Here is an 18,430-nt window from a genome sequence, read left to right as displayed (position 1 = left end):
CACACACACACACACACACACAATGTGAATATAAAAGTTTTGTGTTTTTTGTTTGAGGACTATATGATCAGGGGTGGGGTGGACCCCCCCCCATAATTATCACCACAACAGATACCTCATGAATAGGGCTTGGGGAGTGGGCTCTCTGTTCCAATCACACATTAGGATTCACAATTCCTCCTCCTTTGGGAATGCAGGAAGACACACCCAGAGCCATCTTGGAATCAGACACTGAACATACTGACAAGGTGATCTTGGACACCCCAGGCTTCAGAGATCCGAGAGACTCTACTTCTTGTCTTCACAATAAGGTACTGTGTTACATCAGTGTGAACAGACCAGGAAGGGTCAAGCGGGCCACTTGGAAAGAAAGCTTTTGTAGCTTATGAGCAGGGCTTCCTCAGGCCAGACATAACCAGTGGAGCCTTGAGATCCTCCTCTGAGGGGCTGGGGAAGAAAGGAAGTCTGTAGTTCATGTATGTTGGGGGCTTCTAAGGCCTGTCCAACCTGGGAGAGTCTGTGAGTGGCTGAGATTCCCTCCCTCATGCAGAGCTCACAGACGGCCTCAGCTCAGGGTTCCCTCAGGTTTCTCACCCGGGATGAATCTCAGAGTGAAAGACAGGCCAATGGTGGATTCTAGCCCTGCCTAAGACAATCATTCAGATATGTGTGACTGACATACCACTCCCCAAACCCAGAGGACCATGGTTTTCACCAAGTCTCTCTAACCCTGACAAAACCGTGCTCTGTTTGAACGGTCTGGCCATTAAAACAAGCCAGGCAGGAACTGGTGATGTGGTTCAGTCCGTACAGTGCCTGCTTAGAATGCACAGAGACCTGGGTTCGATCTGCAGCACAGCATAAATCAGGCGTGGTGGCATACTCCTATAATCTAATACTTGGGAGGTAGCGGCAGAAGACTCAGAGGTTCTAGATCAATTTTGGCCACAGAGCACGTTTGAGACAAGCCTGGGCTATCTGCAAGACTATCTCAAAATATAAAATAGGGGCTAGGGAGAGGAAAGGGGAGTAACTGTGTAATTATATTATAATAAAAATTACTAATCAATAAATATATACAAATAAATAAGCAAGACACTGCTGACACATAAGACGCCCTCAATGGCCAAGCAAGCAGCAGACAGGGCAGCCCCAACTGCTCAATTCCTAGCAACTGTTCATGACCTTCAGACCTAGAGTATCCCTGAGCGCTGTCTGTGTCTCTGGGTTCTGTGCTTCTCACAGGTTGGGAAAGGTGGAACAAAAGGAGGAAAGAAGTCAGACAGGGTGAGGCCAGTTGTAACCTCAGTGACTGCAGAGGTTCTGAGCCCACTGCCCAAAGGGCAAACTCAACCTGATTCCCTGGCCACAGCACTAGGACAGCAGAAGCTGCGCATCTTTACCCTCCACACAGATTCACATCTGCCTTGAAGTCCAGGCTCTGCACCAAGGGCCACTTGGCCTCACCCCCTTCATAGTTAAGGACAGTGGTTTCCTGCAAAGGCCAGCCACAGACAAAGCTGTGGAAGTCCACACACTGTTTGTTTAGCAAGAAAAGCCTCTTTGTTTGGAAACAGAACAAAGCAAGAAGGCAGTTGCCCTGGGAGGGTACCCACAAGGGCAGGTATAAATGAAGCGGCCGTGGGCACTGACCTGAACTTCCCGGTCCGCACCTGCAGAGCTCTTATTCCACACTGCTGGGCACCACCAACGTCACCCACGATGTCATCGCCAATCATGATGGCCTGTCAGTAGTGAAATATGCTCAGAAGTTATGTCAGGAGAGTTTTATTCCTGGGTTTTCATCTTTCTTTTCTTTTCTTTTTTCCTTGACATAATAAACTGTTTGATTTGATGTTTAAAGCCACGATCATCAGAATTAAACAAGATAATATTGTCACTGTATTGATTTAAAGTCAACCCACCTTGAATATATCGCCTGCTGCCCACCCGAAACCGCCCCCCCATCCCCAGTACATAGTTATGCAATGTGAAATCAATCAGCAGCCGTCAAAGTGATTTGGTGACCCGAGGACACGAGGAGCACCTGGCTCCACAGAGCAACTGCATTTTACCCGATGCTAAACACTTTGTGACCAGGTGACTGCGCTGTGAAAACTAATTCAGTGTCTGGCAAGTCTTTACAGTCTCCGGGTCAAAAGGTTTGCTTTAATTGTGAAGAGAGGCTTATAAAAAACAAAATTTCACACACACACACACACACACACACACACACACACACACACACACACACACACACTCTCACACCTTGCCTACTAGATAGGGGTTCAGAGGCAGTCAGTGGGGTAGATTCCTCCTCCCATCTGAAACCTCTCAGAACCAGCAGTTCTTGAGGTGGTGGACGTCAAGCAAAAAGGGATGCGTCTTTCAAGGTTCAGGAAGCCGTGACTAGCCCAGCTTCCTGCCTTCAGTGTTCTCACAGTACAGGTGTGGGGAGGATGTCATGGACTGAGTCGTGTCCTCCGAAGTCAGCAAAGCCCCACCCTTGATGTGAGTACTTAGATGTGACTGGGGTCCTTTCTGGAGGAGAAAGAGACCCCACCACTGTCTTCATACAAGCACAGCAAAGGCCACGTGAGGACACAGCAAAAAGGCAGTCATCATGGTTTGGATATGGTTTGGGGTGTCCCTTTAAGGTTTGTGCGCTGCAGGCTTGGTCTCCAGTGTGATGGTGTCATTGAAGACACCTGTAACGGATATAACTAGAAACTGTTGCACTGAGCAAAACAAGCCAGACGTAGAAAGGCAAATACAGCATGTTTCCTCTCATAAGCAGAATCAGAAGTTGAAGTTATGTGTGTGCACATGCACATGCAAGTGCACCCATGCACAAATGCGTGTACATGTGCATCCACTTAGATATGTGTGCAATTATAGATCCTGAAACTAGAAAGCCAATCATGAGAAGACATGGTCGAGGACTAGGTCGAGGTGGTGGGCAGTAGAAACAGCAATGGAAGACATGGGAAAGGAAAGCAGAGAGGGGGGCTGCCTAGCAAGGACAGGAAACAGTCGGAGGCAAAGGGGCACCAGGGACCAGCACACTTGAAAATCCTCACCAGAATTCTCTGACCTCTCTTCCTGTGTTGCCCGGCTATGTTACAACTAGCAGTGACGCCAGGCGTGGTGGCGTACGCCTTTAATCCCAGCACTTGGGAGGCAGAGGCAGGTGGATTTCTGAGTTTGAGGCCAGCCTGATCTACAAAGTGAGTTCCAGGACAGCCAGGGCTATACAGAGAAACCCTGTCTCGAAAAACCAAAAACCAAACAAACAACTAGCAGTGACAAACTGATTCCCATCAATATCCCCAGATAATCATATGGTGTTCAGTCTTAAAATATTATGGGAAGTCAATACACTCTGGCCTTCTACTACAGTAACAAACCAAAGTATCTTTTAAAACACAATTTTTTAAAGAGTCAATTTAAAGAAATCCTGAGCAAATAATAGTGCCAGTGGCAATTCCCATCTACAAGAAAACATAGAGTCTTTCTCTAGGACAGTGTTGGGGGACACTTTCATACAGCTGTGTGAAGACCAGCCAGCCATCTGGGAGGAGCCAGCCAGTGGCCTCTAGCCACTGTAGTGAGGCAGCATGGGGCATTCTGCACATGAACAGGAGACTCCAAAGCTTCAGGATTTCCCGACAATTTGCACAGAGTGGCCTCAGGTACAGATGGCCAGACATCTCAGGTTAGACTTGCTTGTCCCCTTACAGGCAGCTGTCCTAAAACTGTTGATTCAGTCCTTAAACACTCAAAGGGTTCCAACTCAAGCATCCACCATCATCCAGAAGCTGGGACCTTGTATGACAGGGCTCCCTACAAATGGAATGTAAATCTCAACTACTATGTCCTGCCTGGCACCTGCCATGGCTCTGGGAACAGTAAAATTGTGTCCATGTGGGCTGAGTCTGTAGCTCAGTCAGTAGAGTTCCTGACTGGTATACACAAGACTGTGGGTTCGAGCCCCAGCACTGCATACCTTAAGTGGGACAGTGTGTGCCTCTAACCCCAGTACTTAGGAGATAGAGGCAGGAAGACCAGAAGTTCAAGGTCATCTCCATCTATATAGTGAGTTCAAGGTCAGCCTGGATGCATAAAATACTACCTCAAAACAACTCTTACATATGTGCATTCACACACGTACAAAACTGGACAGTGGAAACTGCCTTCTTGGGGCCTTTTGAGCTGGCATTTGTTGATGTAGCCCAGGGAGATGGTATCTGAAAAAAACAAAACAAAACAAAACACCTAATCCCTCAGAGAAAGTGCATCTGTGGATGCTTGGGACAATGACATGATGCCAGCCAGCATGGGGCAGAGCAGCAGGAAGGAGAGGGGAGGGTGGCAGGAGCTGGGACTGGACATGGGCAGCCAGCAGGATGTGCAGTGAAGCCTGTCTGGGCCAGCCTGTGGGCTCCGCATACCAAAATACTCTCGGGTCCTTGGGGAATTTACAGATTTACCATCAGTGAAGGGCAATAATCACACCAAGAGGAGCAATTATTGCCAAATCATTTAGGATTTAAAAAATCATTGGCAAGAAGATGGAGGTCAAGAGGTGCGCCATCGGGGGAAATAAAAAAAAAAAAAAAAACCACCTCTACCTGTCAGGCCTGGCTTTTACTCCTTTCTATGATGTGATAGAGAGGAGACAGACATTCACAACTCAACGGCTAGACTCCAAGAGGACCCAGAAATGCAGAGAGCTGCAGGGGGCTGTCACCATCCAAGACCGATTGTGTGCTTCGGATCTATAAAGCAGACTCTGGCTGGGTATTCAGGTCGGTCGGCAAAGCATTTGTCTAGAGTGTATGAAGGCCTCCACTCAACCCCCCAGCACCACATAAAACGGGCAGGGGAGTGCACGCCTGAGATCCTGGGATCTGGTAGATGGAGCAGGAGGATCAGAAGTTCAAAGTCATCGCTGGCTATATAGTGAGGTAGATGCTAGTCTGGGTTAAAAGGAGTGGCCTCCAATCCCACACCAGCTCAGGTGCTTAGAAGAATGGAGCCTAATAGGTGACAGGGGCTGGAGCCTTCCAGGGCCTAAGGGCTTCCCAAGAAAACCTGTGTCTTGTGAGCTGTCAGCTCTTCCTGAATCCTGCAGAGCAAGGAGTAAGCGCCCATTGCTAGGAAGGACCCAGTGGAGGGGTACACAACCCACAAGGAGAGTCCTCAAGGGATATTTATACCTCCAGCTTCCAGGTACCTCAGAAACCTGGAGGTGACACTTGCTAAGCCGTGTCCACTATGGCCTAACACATTTATAAGGACTAACATGGCAAAAGCCATGGACCACTGTTTTTGGTTTTGTTTTGTTTTGTTTGTTTGTTTTTAACATGTATGGGTGTTTTGACTGCATGAATGTCTTTGTGTCACTGTGCCTGGAGCCCATGGATGCCTGAAGAAGGTGCTAGAGTCTTTGGAACTGGAGTTACAGCCAGCTGGGAGCCACCATATGGATGCTAGGAGTGGAACCTGTGTCCTCCAGAAGAGCAGGCAATGCTCTTAACCACTAAGCCATCTCTCCAGCCCTGGATCCCTTTTTAAAGGAAAAATTGGGTCAGGGATGTAGCTTACTTAGGAAAGTGCTTGGTCAGTGTACAGAAGCTCTGGGTACAGTTCCCAGCGCTAGGTAAACCAGACATAGTGACATACTCCTAAAATCCCAGAAATTGGTAGTGGAAGCTGGGTATGATGGCACACACTTCAACCCCAGTACTTCTGAGGCAGAGGGAGATGGACCTCAAGGCCAGCCTGGTCTACACAGGGAATTACAGGCCACCAAGGGCTACAGAGTGAGACGATGCCTCAAAAACAACACAACACAAAACAAAACAAAACACCAAGTGTGTTGATAAAGATGTGGAGAGATGAGCAACCTAACAACCCTTCCAAACTAGGATAAATGCTATGTTACAACCTTACTTATAGTGTCTGGAAAATAACAACAAAGATACAAAAATATGCACATACAAAGCTGTATACCAGGGTTATATACAACAAGAAATAAGGATGCAACCTAATATCCAATAACAGGGGAATGATAATATATATGCATGCATATATGTATATACAGAAATACATATATACAAATATACATGTACATATGGTGAAATACTACACAGTCACAACAATTACTATACAAAACTGCTTAAATAAGCACTAAGGGAAGTTTTCTCAAAAAATTATTAGGGGGAAATCAAGTTTCAAAAAGCAGATAGAGGATTATTCATTTATATGGGAAAAGATTAGAAAGCTCAAATTGCGTTATTCTAGGATAGTGGGATGATGGACTTTATTTCTTGGTACTTCTCTGAAATTTTTGACCTCCTTTGATAAACAGGGGGGGTTTTGTTTGTTTGTTTGTTTTAATGTGTATGTGTTCCTATGTGAGCTTATGTGTATTATGTACATGCAGGAGCCAAAGGAGGCCCAAGGAAAGCATTGGTTCCACTAGAACTGGAGTTACAGGAGGCTGGGAGCCACCATGTGGATGTAGAACCAAACCTGGGTCTGCAAAAGCATTTAACCACGGGGCCATTTCTCCAGCCCCTGAACTTATGTTTTGATGAGGAGAAAATAAACTCTACTAGAAAAAGCTCTAGGGGACAAAACCCTCCTAAGAGCCATAGACCAGGAGGCGCTAGAAGCAGCTTGACTGCTCACAGAGTGTCTCGGCGGGGACTTCTAACTCTCCCACTCTGTGGTGCTAGGGACTCCATGTGGGGCCAAAGCATTCAAGTCCTGCTGGGCTAGATCCACTCCTGGCTTCTGCTCTCCTGGATTTCTAAACACACACACACTCCTCATCCCCAGGGAAAACAGCCAGGAATAGGGCTCAGCGACCACAGCTGGGAGGCTTCCCTGGAAAGGCTGCAGGGGAAAAGTTGCAACCCTCGAATTGTGGGCACTCCCACCAGAAGCACAGAATGCCCCAACTCTTAAGGGACTGACCTTCGAAACAGGAGTAAATGCAGGGCACAGGCAGTCTGCTATAGACAGCTACAAGCCTGTCCCTCAAGTGCTCTTTTTTTTTTTTTTTTAAATGCTAATTTATTTATTATTTTATGGCGGGCAGTGGGCATGAACATGTCACTGTGTGTATATGGGGGTCAAAGGGCAACTTGCATGAATGAGCTATCTCCTTCCATCATGTGGGTTCCAGAAATCAAACTCAGATTGTCAGTGCTCTGAGCAAAGGTGTTTATGGAACAAGCGCTTTTATGACAGAGCCCATCACCAGTCGTCAATTACTTTCCAGTGTGTGTGTGTGTGTGTGTGTGTGTGTGTGTGTGTGTATCTGTGTAACTCTAAGAGTCAATTCTCTACTTCCTCCTTCATGTGGGTTTTGGGGATCAAAGTCAGGTCCCAATGTTTGTCTGTTATAGTGGTTCTCCCCAGGTAGAGATTTCACACCCTGGGAACAGGGCTGGTGCTACCACACCCAGCAGGTGGAGGTCAGGGAGGTTGCAATACCTTTCCAGTGTGCAGGAAGCGTCCACCACAGCCTCGAGAGTTCCTAGAAGTCATGGGTAAGGTGTGCTGTTCTTCTGCAGATTTCTGGACCCTAGAGAGAGCCTGATCACCTCTAAGGGGGTTGAATTTCCAATTATCTGGGGTCAGCCCAGCCCTCTGCTGTTTCTAGGCTGTTCAGGAAAGATATGTTGGAAATTGGATTGGGACTGCCGCCACTGGAGCTCAGGCTCAAAATATCTCTGCAGAGCCATTACCAAGGGAATGGCAGTAAAGACTTTATTGATTAGGGAAGCTCAGAACAGTCAAGGTATGCCACAACCTGGCACCTAAGCAGCCTGCCGCCCTTCAAGGGACATTTTCATTAAAAAACCAGCAACAATAATACAGAGCCAGGGGTTCTTACTTGTGCATACACGTAGTCAGGAGAAACTTATAATATGTACATATCCAGGTATTCAAATAACTCTAGCAAGCATTTCAGCAACACGGCAGGCTGGAGCCAGGACAGAATGGCATGAAGGAAATACACAGGTACTGTGTTTAAATTCAGATTGCACTAGCTTGCCAAGGGCTAGGCAAGCCCAGGTGTGCACCACATCACACAGATGAAGGTGAGAGGGCACGTTCCCTCCTTCCACCCCGTGAGGCCTGTCATCAGACTTGACTCCAGGTGATTTATTGCAACAGCCTAAGCTCTAGAACATTCTTGTTTGTTTTGTTTTTTTGGTTTTTTGAGACAGGGTTTCTCTGTATAGTCCTGGCTGTCCTGGAACTCACTCTGTAGACCAGGCTAGCCTAGAACTCAGAAATTCGCCTGCCTCTGCCTCCCAAGTGCTGGGATTAAAGGCGTGCGCCACCATGCCCGGCGCTCTAGAACATTCTTATCACCCACGAGAGACCAGGTACTCGTAAGGTGACATTCCTGATGGCTCATCCCTCCTCTTTAGGTTATTTCCCTGCACGAAGGGGATGCTCACTGCTGACCCATTCATGGGGGATAGGCAGGCATCTGAGTGCTGTTCATCCTTTTAGGTACTGTGAATACAGCTGCCATGAACATCTCTAAATGGTTTTAGGAGGCTGTGTCTATGGTAGTGGGACTCAAACCTAGGGCTTCATTCTTGCTATCTTCAGACCCTATGAGGTGGTAGTTGTCTGAATTCCTGTCCCTGTTATCTGGGCTACACCCAGGAGCATGATTGCTAAGGCAGACAGTAGACTCATTTAACACTGAAGACCTATCAGAGGCTCCCTCCCAGCAGTGCTGCTAACTCACGGTCCTACCAGCAGAACACAAGGGTTGCAGCTTCTCCACACGAACGCTTGCGATCTTCTGCTACTTCTCTCCTTTAGCATCCGTATTAGCTGATGCTTTCTGACTTGGGATACTAATGAGCCAGGAGACTGGCCATCTCTCTATGGACTTTTTGGTCATTGCCTGGGGCTATACTGCTTTGTGGCTGTGCTAAAATGGCACGTTTAAAAAGAAATATTATAATATGAAAGGATACAATAGATCTGAGATTATTTTAAAATATGACAGTGAAGCCAGGACATGGTGGAACAGCCTTTAATTCCAGTACCTGGGAGGCAGAGGCCAGTCTGATCTATAGAGTGAGCTCCAAGATAGCCAGGGCTATACAGAGAAACCCTATCTAAACAAATACCCCACAAAAAAATAAGAGAGTAAAAAGTTAGTTCTGGGGCTAGTGAGATGAGAGGGTTTACTTGGAAGGGAGCTTGCTGTACAAGCATGAGGATCTGATCCCCAGACCCATGGAAAAGTGGGCACAGCACCACACATCCGTGATCCCAGGGTTCCTGCTAAGATGGGAGGGAAAGACAGGAGAATCCCTGGAAGCTCAATGGTTAGCCACCCTGGCATCTGCAGCAGCCAATAAGCTCCCCAAGAGAGAACAAGGTCAGCACTAACAGCCAAGGCTGCCTTTGGCCCTCCACGTGCACACTGTGGCACATGTGTGCCTGTGACTTGCACATGTGTGCATGCATGTACATGTGCACGCGCACAGAAAGAAAGAAAAGAAAGCATTAGTATTTTAAAAGAAAAAAGAAACATTTTAAGAGAGGACTATGTGTGACCCAATTGTTGGGCTGCTAAGTAAGAAACTGTCTCCTTCCTCACAGTGAGAAAAGATTTGGGCCAGCAGGATGGTTCAGTGGGTAATGGCACTTGCTGCTGACCCTGTCAACCTGAGTTTGGTTCCAGGAACCCACACAATCTCACATCCCAAATAAGTAAATAAATAAGTAAATGTCATTTTAAACATGTAAAGAAGAAAGGAAATTCTGCTGTGCCTACCTGGTGGGCTTCCACCCCTATGGCTTGTAGAGCAGACTTGAAGAACTCAGGGGAGGGTTTCCCCACCACTTCAGCCTTGATACCACAGGCATACTGGCAAAGAGAGGACACGGTATGAGTTTCAGATCAGGAACACCAGAGTAGACACACATGGAAAGACTGACCACCTCATGATGGCTGGGGCCTCACATAGCAGGATGCCATGGGCCTCAAACCCTCTCACAGGCAAGCATGTCACAACTCCACAACAGGCTGCCGCCCAGAATGTTTTGGACACCTTCCTCCAGCTCTGCCGCCCACTTCAAGGCTGCCCACAGCAAGTGGCATACCTTACCTAGCAAAGCCACAAGTCTCCCAAGGGACAGGAGACCAAGGCTCTCGTTTGCCTGTTCAGCTACAATCCCATCTCTTGCCTCTCCCTGCTACCCACCTCCAAGTAGATCAGAGGCCCTCCTAAGGGTGTCTAGGATTCAATCCACCCACCTGCTCACCCTTCTCGCCTGGGCACAGGTAGACAGGGGCTGCTACTACTGTGGGGCTGGGACATGGTCTTGCAGGAGTCTGGACAGGGCTAACTAACTGACAGGCCACAGTCACAGTGGACTCAAGAGGTCTCGCCGCAGAAGGCTTTATAACCTGGAAAGTCATCTCCGGAGAGGAGCAGGGAGGACACACAGAGAGCCTAAGGTGTTACAGGGCTGGGAAGGAAGCGGGTGATCTGCACAGACACCAAAGCCATGAGTCAGAGTGGTGAAGAGCATGCTGGTAAAGAGCACCCAGAGGTTGGCTGGGGGGTCAAAGCGACGACACATACACAACGACTATGTGATGATCAAGAAAATGGACCCCTAACTGCTGCCTGAGGAGAGACCGCCATTACTTCCACAGAGGAGATGGGGGTGTGGCTCCAGCCCCACATGGGAGGTTCCACTCAGAAACATGAAAGGCTACTTGTCTATAAAGTACACTTTCTTCTCCAGAAAGCCAGGGCATGGGACAGAGCCAGGGCAGGTACCTCGAGCGCCTTCATGTAACCTCCAACGTCCAGCATCAGGCCAGAGGTCTCCTTGTAATAGCGTCTGCAAGAGAGCAGAAGGGAAGGGGTTCACCGAGAGCCACAGGTGCAGGCCAGTGCCGATGCCATGCTGAGAGTGACCGACGGAGGCCACATGGCAGAAGCAGAGGGCCAGCAGCAGTGGGGCATCATGGGTCATTCAGCCACCAGCCCCCTGCTGCTTGCCTTGTAGGGACCCTACCACAATGATTAACCAGGGACCCAAGGGGGACAGATGGATCCCGTTACTAACACAGAGGAAGACAAGTGACCCGTGTTCCGGGAAGGGACGGCAGGCCCCCAGAGCATGTGCTGACTCCCTAATTGCTAATAATTAACCCCTAACTGCTGCCCGAGGAGAGAGCTCCATTAGTTCCACAGCAGCCTGCGACATCCCTGTTAGCTGGGGTCAGGCAAGGTGCCAGGTTTCACGGGCACCAGCTGCTTCCATGAGACAAGAATGTCTTCCCAACCTCCCAGAGACAACGCAGGCTCAGCTCCTCGGAGGGTTCCGCGGTTTAGCCTCAGTGCTTAGGCCCACAGCCCACCCACATCAGACCAAGGCCTCCCTCTGGGTACTTAGAGTCCTGGATGCAAAGTCATCCATTTCTGGGGCTCTCTGAGCAAAGCCATGAAACCAAAGGGGCAGGAAGGTGGCTTAGCCATCATCCTCCAGAGAAGAGGTTCCCTGAAACCCAGGAATGGCACAGGGATCTAAGTTCAGAGTTATTAGGGGGGTCTGACACCCACCTCAGTCTTCCCTTCCTTCTACGTCCAGGGGACATTAACTAAGCATGCGAGCTGAAGATCAGAGAAAAGGGGGGATGTAGGCTGTCTTCAATAATGAAATTCCTTCTCTGCTTTCTAAAAGTGACTTTGCTCTATGTAAGCCTTTAGACCTCAGCTTCCTCACCTGTGAAATGGTCAAAGCGATCAAACCACCCATATCTAGGGCAAAGTAACATACTATATAAATAACATCAGTCCTTACACAATGCCTGGAACACAAATACCACTCAACAAAAGACTGGAGACTACTACTGTAAATAGCCGTTCATGGAGCTAAGACAGAGGCCTTGAGATAGGAGCTCAGTGGTAAAATAATACAAGCCTCAGGCCTGGGGGGGGGGGGCACTCCTGTAATCCAGCACTCAGGAGGCTGAGGCAAGAGGACTGTGAATTCTATCTAGGTCAGCTGAGGGTACATAGCAAGTCCTATCTCAAGAATGCCTTTTCTTTTCTTTAACTTCTTTCCATGTGCATGTGCTGGAACATGGTCCAAGAATGGAGTCCTCTGAGAATTCTAAGTGCTTGTGAGAAAATACCAAGAAAAGAAGGACAAGAGACTATGACCTCAATTTCTTCAAAACATGGAATTATTCTTGGAAAGTGTTTTGTGTGTATAGCGGATAGGAGTGAGTTTACTTCAGATACACATTATTGCTTGCTGTTGTTACTCAATTAGATGTTTAAACTAACCTTGGTAAGCCTCTATGGAGAATGTATGCTTGCCACATGATTGTATGCAGCTTTTGAACTCATGAAAACGTTATTCATGTGATCTCTCTCAACCTTCAGAGTATAAATTGTCTGATGCTCTGAATAATGTAGGCAATTGCATGTGGCTTTAGTCTTACTCGTTCTCCATCCTTCTAGGTCCCACAGCCTCTAGAACAGTGACATGTATGTGTGGTGCATGTGCACACACATGCAGAGGCCTGAGGCTAAGTGTCAGGCTCCCAGGGCCACTCTTGCACTGTAATTTTGGGGGGAAGTAGTGTCTCAGTCAACTCCAGGGCTTGCTGATACCACTAGTCTTGCAAGCCAGCTTTCTCTTAGAGTATCCCATCTCTACCAGCCTGGAAGTACAGGCAGTCTGCTACACCCAGCTGGTATTTATGTGGGTTCTGAGTATCCAAACTCCAGCCCTCTTGCTTGCATGCCAACAGCTTTAACCACTAAGTCATCTCCAAAGCCCTGAAGAAATTTTCTTAAAAGGCTTCTGGGGGCTGATGGGGTGGCTCAGTGAGTAGAACACTTGCCAAACAAGCATGAGGACCTTCATTTCCCCAGAACCCTCATGAAGCCAGGCCTGGTGCCACGTGTTTGCAGTCCCAGCACTTCTGCAACAGATGGAAAGCAGAGACAGGCAAAGCCCCAGAAACCAGCCTGGCAAACAACAAAGGGACCTGTCTCAAACATGGTGGAAGGTGAAGAGTGACACCTGAGGTTATCCTGTGACCTCTACATGCACACACCCTGGCATGAGCACACCTACACTTATAAACAAACAGACAGGCAGGCAGACAGACACACACAGACAGACAGAGACAGACAGACAGACAGACAGACAGACAGACAGACAGACACACACACACACACACACACACACACCTGTGACCTCAACGTGCTTACCCTGGCACGAGCATGCTTACACGTACTGACACACAGGCAGGCAGCAGGCAGAAAGGCCTGCACACACGTACCCAGGCATTCATGCACGCGCACACACAGCTTTATTTATTGTTTTTTTTTTTTCTATTTTTACAATAAACTATAATGCCTATTTCCTTAGCCAGGTCCAGAGCTTCAAAGAACTGGAGAAGGATGAACAGAATTTGTCCAGCAGAGGGAGCCATTGGTGCTGGAGCTGTGCTGTCTGGGTGGCAGGTGGCTTAGTCTCAGTCCAGGACTGTATGTGGGGCTCAGGGACCTGTGCAACCTGGGACCTGGCATGCAGCCCACCTCCCAGCATAGAAGAGATGCAAACAGACTCACAGAGAAACTGTGAGAGCAAAGATGGTGAGCTGTGTGAGTAAGTGAAAGAGAGACAAGCTGTGTCCTGAGGGGAGGTGGCTCACTCGAGCAGCGAGGGGAAGGAGTGAGAAGACCCAGGAAGCACTTTGGGATCACCAGAGCACCTGATGGGCTTCACAAGGAGCCGGAGCCGCCTCCAAACCCCACAGTTGGGCCATCTTCCAGAGGCCACAACCCTTGTTCAGAGGCAGCTCCCAGGAGAAGGAGAGGGTGGGCAGAGGTGGGTTGGGCAGAGGACAGAGCAGGGACAGACCTAACTCAGCTCAGAGGCGATTGCCAGGAAGCAAACAAAAACTTCTACAACACAACTGGAACCGGTGCAGCTGTTTCACAGCCTAGGTAGGATCCTGGGGGTTTCCAGGCTGCCCGGGGGGGGGGGGGCAGCTGGAGGATACAGGAGACTGGGTGGATGGAAACAGGCCCCTCTCATGTAGAGATCTCACCCCTAAGGAGTCTTCGAACCACAGCTCTGCTGACCCCAGATCTAGAAGTTTATTCGAAAGTAAAAGGACTTCAGGTTATTTGGACTCACCAAGGCCTGGCCTTCCGAGCCAGAGGAAATGGATTCTCAGGAATCAAAATGGAAACCTTTCCCCCACCTCCTCTTCTCTCACAACAAGCAGAGGCTTGTTTTTGAAACAGGCTCTCAACTATGTAGCCCAGCTAGCCTGGCGTTCTTTATGCAGACCAGGCTGGCCTCCATCTCACAGAGATCCTTCTGCCTCCATCCCCAAGTTCTGGAAATACAGGTGTGCACCACCACCTCCGTTTATATGGTGCTGAGAATGGAACCAAGACGGGGAGTCCACGCATGCTACGGAAGCACACTACCAACAAGCCACTCACCCCTCCCGATTCGCTTTCTTACTTTTTCAAACTGAATCTGGGCTGCTTTTTATAGAGCCCACAATTTCTCTATTTCTTACTCATTTAGGAAATCAAAAATCTACCTGAAGCCAACTGTTGGCCGTAAACACTCTAAGAGAAATAGTGAACAGGCATCTTAAATTTATGTCCCTTCACTAGCGACAGGATATACAGTCTTCTTTTCTTTCTGGCACCGTGTGGCCCACTGCGGGCGGGCCCAGGAGGGCCCTGGGCCCTCCAGCCACTGAGGGCCACTGTGGCTACTAGAGAAGCAGGCCAGAGGCGCAGTCAGATTTGATTTTATGCTTCGTTCTCCTGCCGTTTCCGATTCCTCGGTGCAGCCTCCCTATAAAATGACCACTTGACCTCTCCCAGAAGAGCCATTAACCTCCATAGTCTGCAGCGTAAACAGCTTAATTTCCTGATGGCGGCATGACAGGAGAAATTACAAAGCCAATTCCCTCTCTCCGTCCACACAGATGCCAAATGTAAATCACTCCATTTCCAGGAGAGGGGCATCCTGCCTCCTCACACCCTCGGGGAGGCCACTCCAGCCTTGACTCTCGTGACAGGAGCTCTTCCTGGGCCTCTGGGCTGCCTGGAGAGGCTGCCACCCTCAGGAAGCTGTAGAGCCCTTTCTCTAGGATTGAAACATCCCACCTTTCACCCAAGTCAGAGTCTAGGGGGCTGGAGGTCCCCACTCATACCAAATGAGTGTCACCCACAGCTGAGTGTGCTCAAATTCTCACCCAGTCAAGAGCAAGCGATTGCTATTTTCATCATCCTTTTCACCAATGCATTTATTCAGACACTACTTGTAATCTGGAATAGCCCCTAGCAACGATGAGACTGCATTCAACAAAAAAGAGCTGACATAAGTGACCTATAATATTACCTTTTCATTATGCACATTTTCTAATACAGGTTTGCTAACTCAAATATCCAAGGGCCCAGATCAGTGAGTTAAGCAGTCTAAGTGTGCCTAGCTCAATGGGCATGAGGGCCCAGTCACCAAAGCACAGGATGGAAATATTTCCAGCAGGATACCCTGCTGCGTACAAGCTGGGCAGGAACTCCAAAGCATCATGCAGCCTCAAACGTATGAGATTCTGAACTTGTGGCGCTGTTTCTGTTGACCGGGCTAGATCACAGAGATGGTTGGTGGCTGTGTACAAAGTCACTCACAAGCTACTGTTTGCTGACCCTAAGAAACATGCTAAGGGTTCTGGGAAGAGGGCTCCGTATATAAACCCTCTGCTACATAAGTGTGAGGACTGGAGTTACAGGACCCCGTTCATATAAATGTCTGAAGAACATAATGGCCCACCTATAGTTCCAGTCTTGGAAGCCAGAGACAGACAGAGGACCCCTCAACAAGACAGCTAGTGGGAATGGGCCATACCTCTGGTCTGTGTTTGACTGAGAGATGCTGCCTCACTGAATAAGGTGGAAGATGGATGGAGGATGATACCCCTGACAACAACCTTGAGCCTCCATATACATGTACATGTGCGAGCACAGACACACAGACACACACACACACACACACACACACACACACGCACATGCACACACGTGTGTGTGCCCATGCACAGGAAAACATGTACATACACACATGAAAATATAAAGAAAAAAACCCTACAGCTTATAAAACAAGGTCAAGCTGACTCCCACATTAGTTTCCTTTTCTTGTTGCTGTGACCAAATACCTAACAATTTAAGAAAGGAAGGAAACACAGACTCAAGGTCTGAGGGTCACAGAATGCCGGGGTGGGGAAGCATGAAGCGGCCAGGTCAAACTGCATCACAGCGAGGAAGCAGAAACAGGTGAATGCTGGTACCAAGTCAGCATCCTTCTTTTTCCCTTTCCTCTTACTCCAGGACACTCGTACATGGGACGCTGCCCACATTTAGGGCAAGTCTTCCCTCTTCCATTAAACCTCTCTATAATACCCTCACAGATACATCTAGAAGTGTGTATCCTTCACAATTATAGAACCACTCATGTTCACAGCATCAGACGAATGTATGCCTCTGTAAGCATTCATCTGAGGACATGCACTCAAATACTGGTGTTTGTGCTATGCCTCGAGGCTGCAAATACCTTTCTCTTCTTCCTAGGCTCTGTGACTTCTAAGTTTCTTCAATGAGCATGTGGTAAGGAAAGATGCTAGCAGGCCTTGGACTATAGCTCAGTGGTTCAGCCTTACTTGGCATGGACAAGGTCTTGAGGGGAAAAATGTGCTTGTAATTAAAAATGGATAAAAACATGTCAAAAATAAAATAACGTAAGTAAGGGAGATAGAAGGAAGGGGGAGAGAAAGATGTTAAGTAAGCAATGCTTTCTTTAAAACAAACAAACAAACAAACAAAAAAGATGGTGCCAGAGTCTGCATCCTGACTGTCCTCCAGAGGCCCAAGAGCTTGGTCCACAGCTGATGGCAATGTGGATAGGTGGTACATCCTTAAGGAGGTGGGGTCTAGTAAAAAGAAGTTAGGTCTCTAGATGGGGAGCCCATTGAGGGGATGCTGGGACTCCTCCTCTTTCTCTCTCTGCTCACCAGCCTCCGTGGAGATGAGCTGGACTCATCTCCTACCGTGATGGCCACCCTCACCACAGGCCCAAAGCAAGGTGCCATGAAGCCTCTGAGATTGTGAGCCTCCCTTGCCTCTGTCTACCTCTGGTATCGCTGGCGTGACGAAGCTGACTGGCATGGTGTTCAGGTGTATACTAAAAGCATGGCCAAAGCATGGGGACCAAATTCCAACTCTATAAAGAAGGCACCCAGCCCCCATCCCCCAGGCCAAAGCATCCTCTCAGCTCCCAAGTCCACCTACTTCTATATCAAGTATCCCTAGGAACCATTCCTGATCATTCTGTGCTACGTCCTGTGCTAAGGGACCTTTGCTTCCTTTACCATAAACTTGGGACAGTTGACACCTGGCCTCTGAGGTCTCCTTGGGGCGGAAGCCCCCACCCCTCTCCTGGCCCAAGATTCATACAGAAACTTGGTCAGGCAGCTCTGGAAAGAAAATTAAAGGGGGAAAAGAAAGGAAGAATGAAGAGAAAAGGCGAGGGAGGAAGGAGAGCCCCTATGCTCACTCCCAAACCCTGACTGAAGCTCTCTCTACTTGGTCCCACCACAGAGAACTACAAGGCACAGGGCAGAGCTGACCGGCACACTCCCTCTGCTGCCGACTCACCCTTTTCCCAGGGATATGAGCACGGGGTTTTCCAGCTCCATTAGCACTTGGAAGGCTCTGTTCATGTTCTGATAGGAAAAGGCCTCCCCGGCATCCGCAATCACCACACAGTTTGGGTTGGACATATCGATGTCATCAAATTCTGAGCGGACTCCTAGAAAGTCAAGAGAGACAGAACCTCAAGCCCAGCATGGGGCCTACTCCCAGCTCCTTCCCTCTGCCAGGTCTGCCTGGCAGAAAATGTATTTCAGAACAGTCTTGTGATAGTGTGAATGAAAATGGTCCCCACAGGCTCATAGGGAGTGTCACTATTAGGAGATGTGGCCTTGCTGGAATAAGTGTGGCCCTGTTGGAGAAAGGGTGTCACTTGGGATGGGCTAAAAATACTCAAGTCAGGCCCAATGTCACTCTCTTCCTGCTGCCTGTAGATCCAGATGTAGCTCCCTCAGCTGTCTCTTCCTGCACCAAGTCTGCCTCTGTGCCACCATGCTTCCCACCATGACAATAATGGACTAAACCTCTAAACTGTAAACCAGCCTCAATGAAATGTTTTCCTTTATAAGCAGTGGCACATGCCTTTAATCTCAGTGCTCAGAGGCAGGCAAATCTCAGAGAGTTCAAAGCCAGCCTGGTCTACAGAGTAAGTTCCAGGACAGTCAGGG

The 18,430-nt window shown here is 48.6% G+C and overlaps 1 protein-coding gene across 1 annotated transcript in view; it reads right to left on the bottom strand.

Moving 5' to 3' along the window:
- Positions 1–18,430, bottom strand: part of Lhpp (phospholysine phosphohistidine inorganic pyrophosphate phosphatase) — a 97,351-nt gene that overhangs the window by 54,933 nt on the left and 23,988 nt on the right. The window contains exons 3-6 of the mRNA XM_021211033.2: positions 17,769–17,922; positions 10,842–10,905; positions 9,827–9,919; positions 1,654–1,745 (exon numbers count right to left, since the gene is read on the bottom strand). Coding sequence (XP_021066692.1) covers positions 1,654–1,745; positions 9,827–9,919; positions 10,842–10,905; positions 17,769–17,922 — 403 coding nt within the window. The remainder of the gene's footprint in view (positions 1–1,653; positions 1,746–9,826; positions 9,920–10,841; positions 10,906–17,768; positions 17,923–18,430) is intronic.

The sequence above is a fragment of the Mus pahari genome, chromosome 1 (genome assembly GCF_900095145.1).
Source record: "Mus pahari chromosome 1, PAHARI_EIJ_v1.1, whole genome shotgun sequence".
In the NCBI taxonomy this organism is placed as follows: domain Eukaryota; kingdom Metazoa; phylum Chordata; class Mammalia; order Rodentia; family Muridae; genus Mus; species Mus pahari.
The sequence above is the reverse complement of the archived record's forward strand: the minus strand, read 5'-3'. Positions and strand labels throughout refer to the sequence as shown.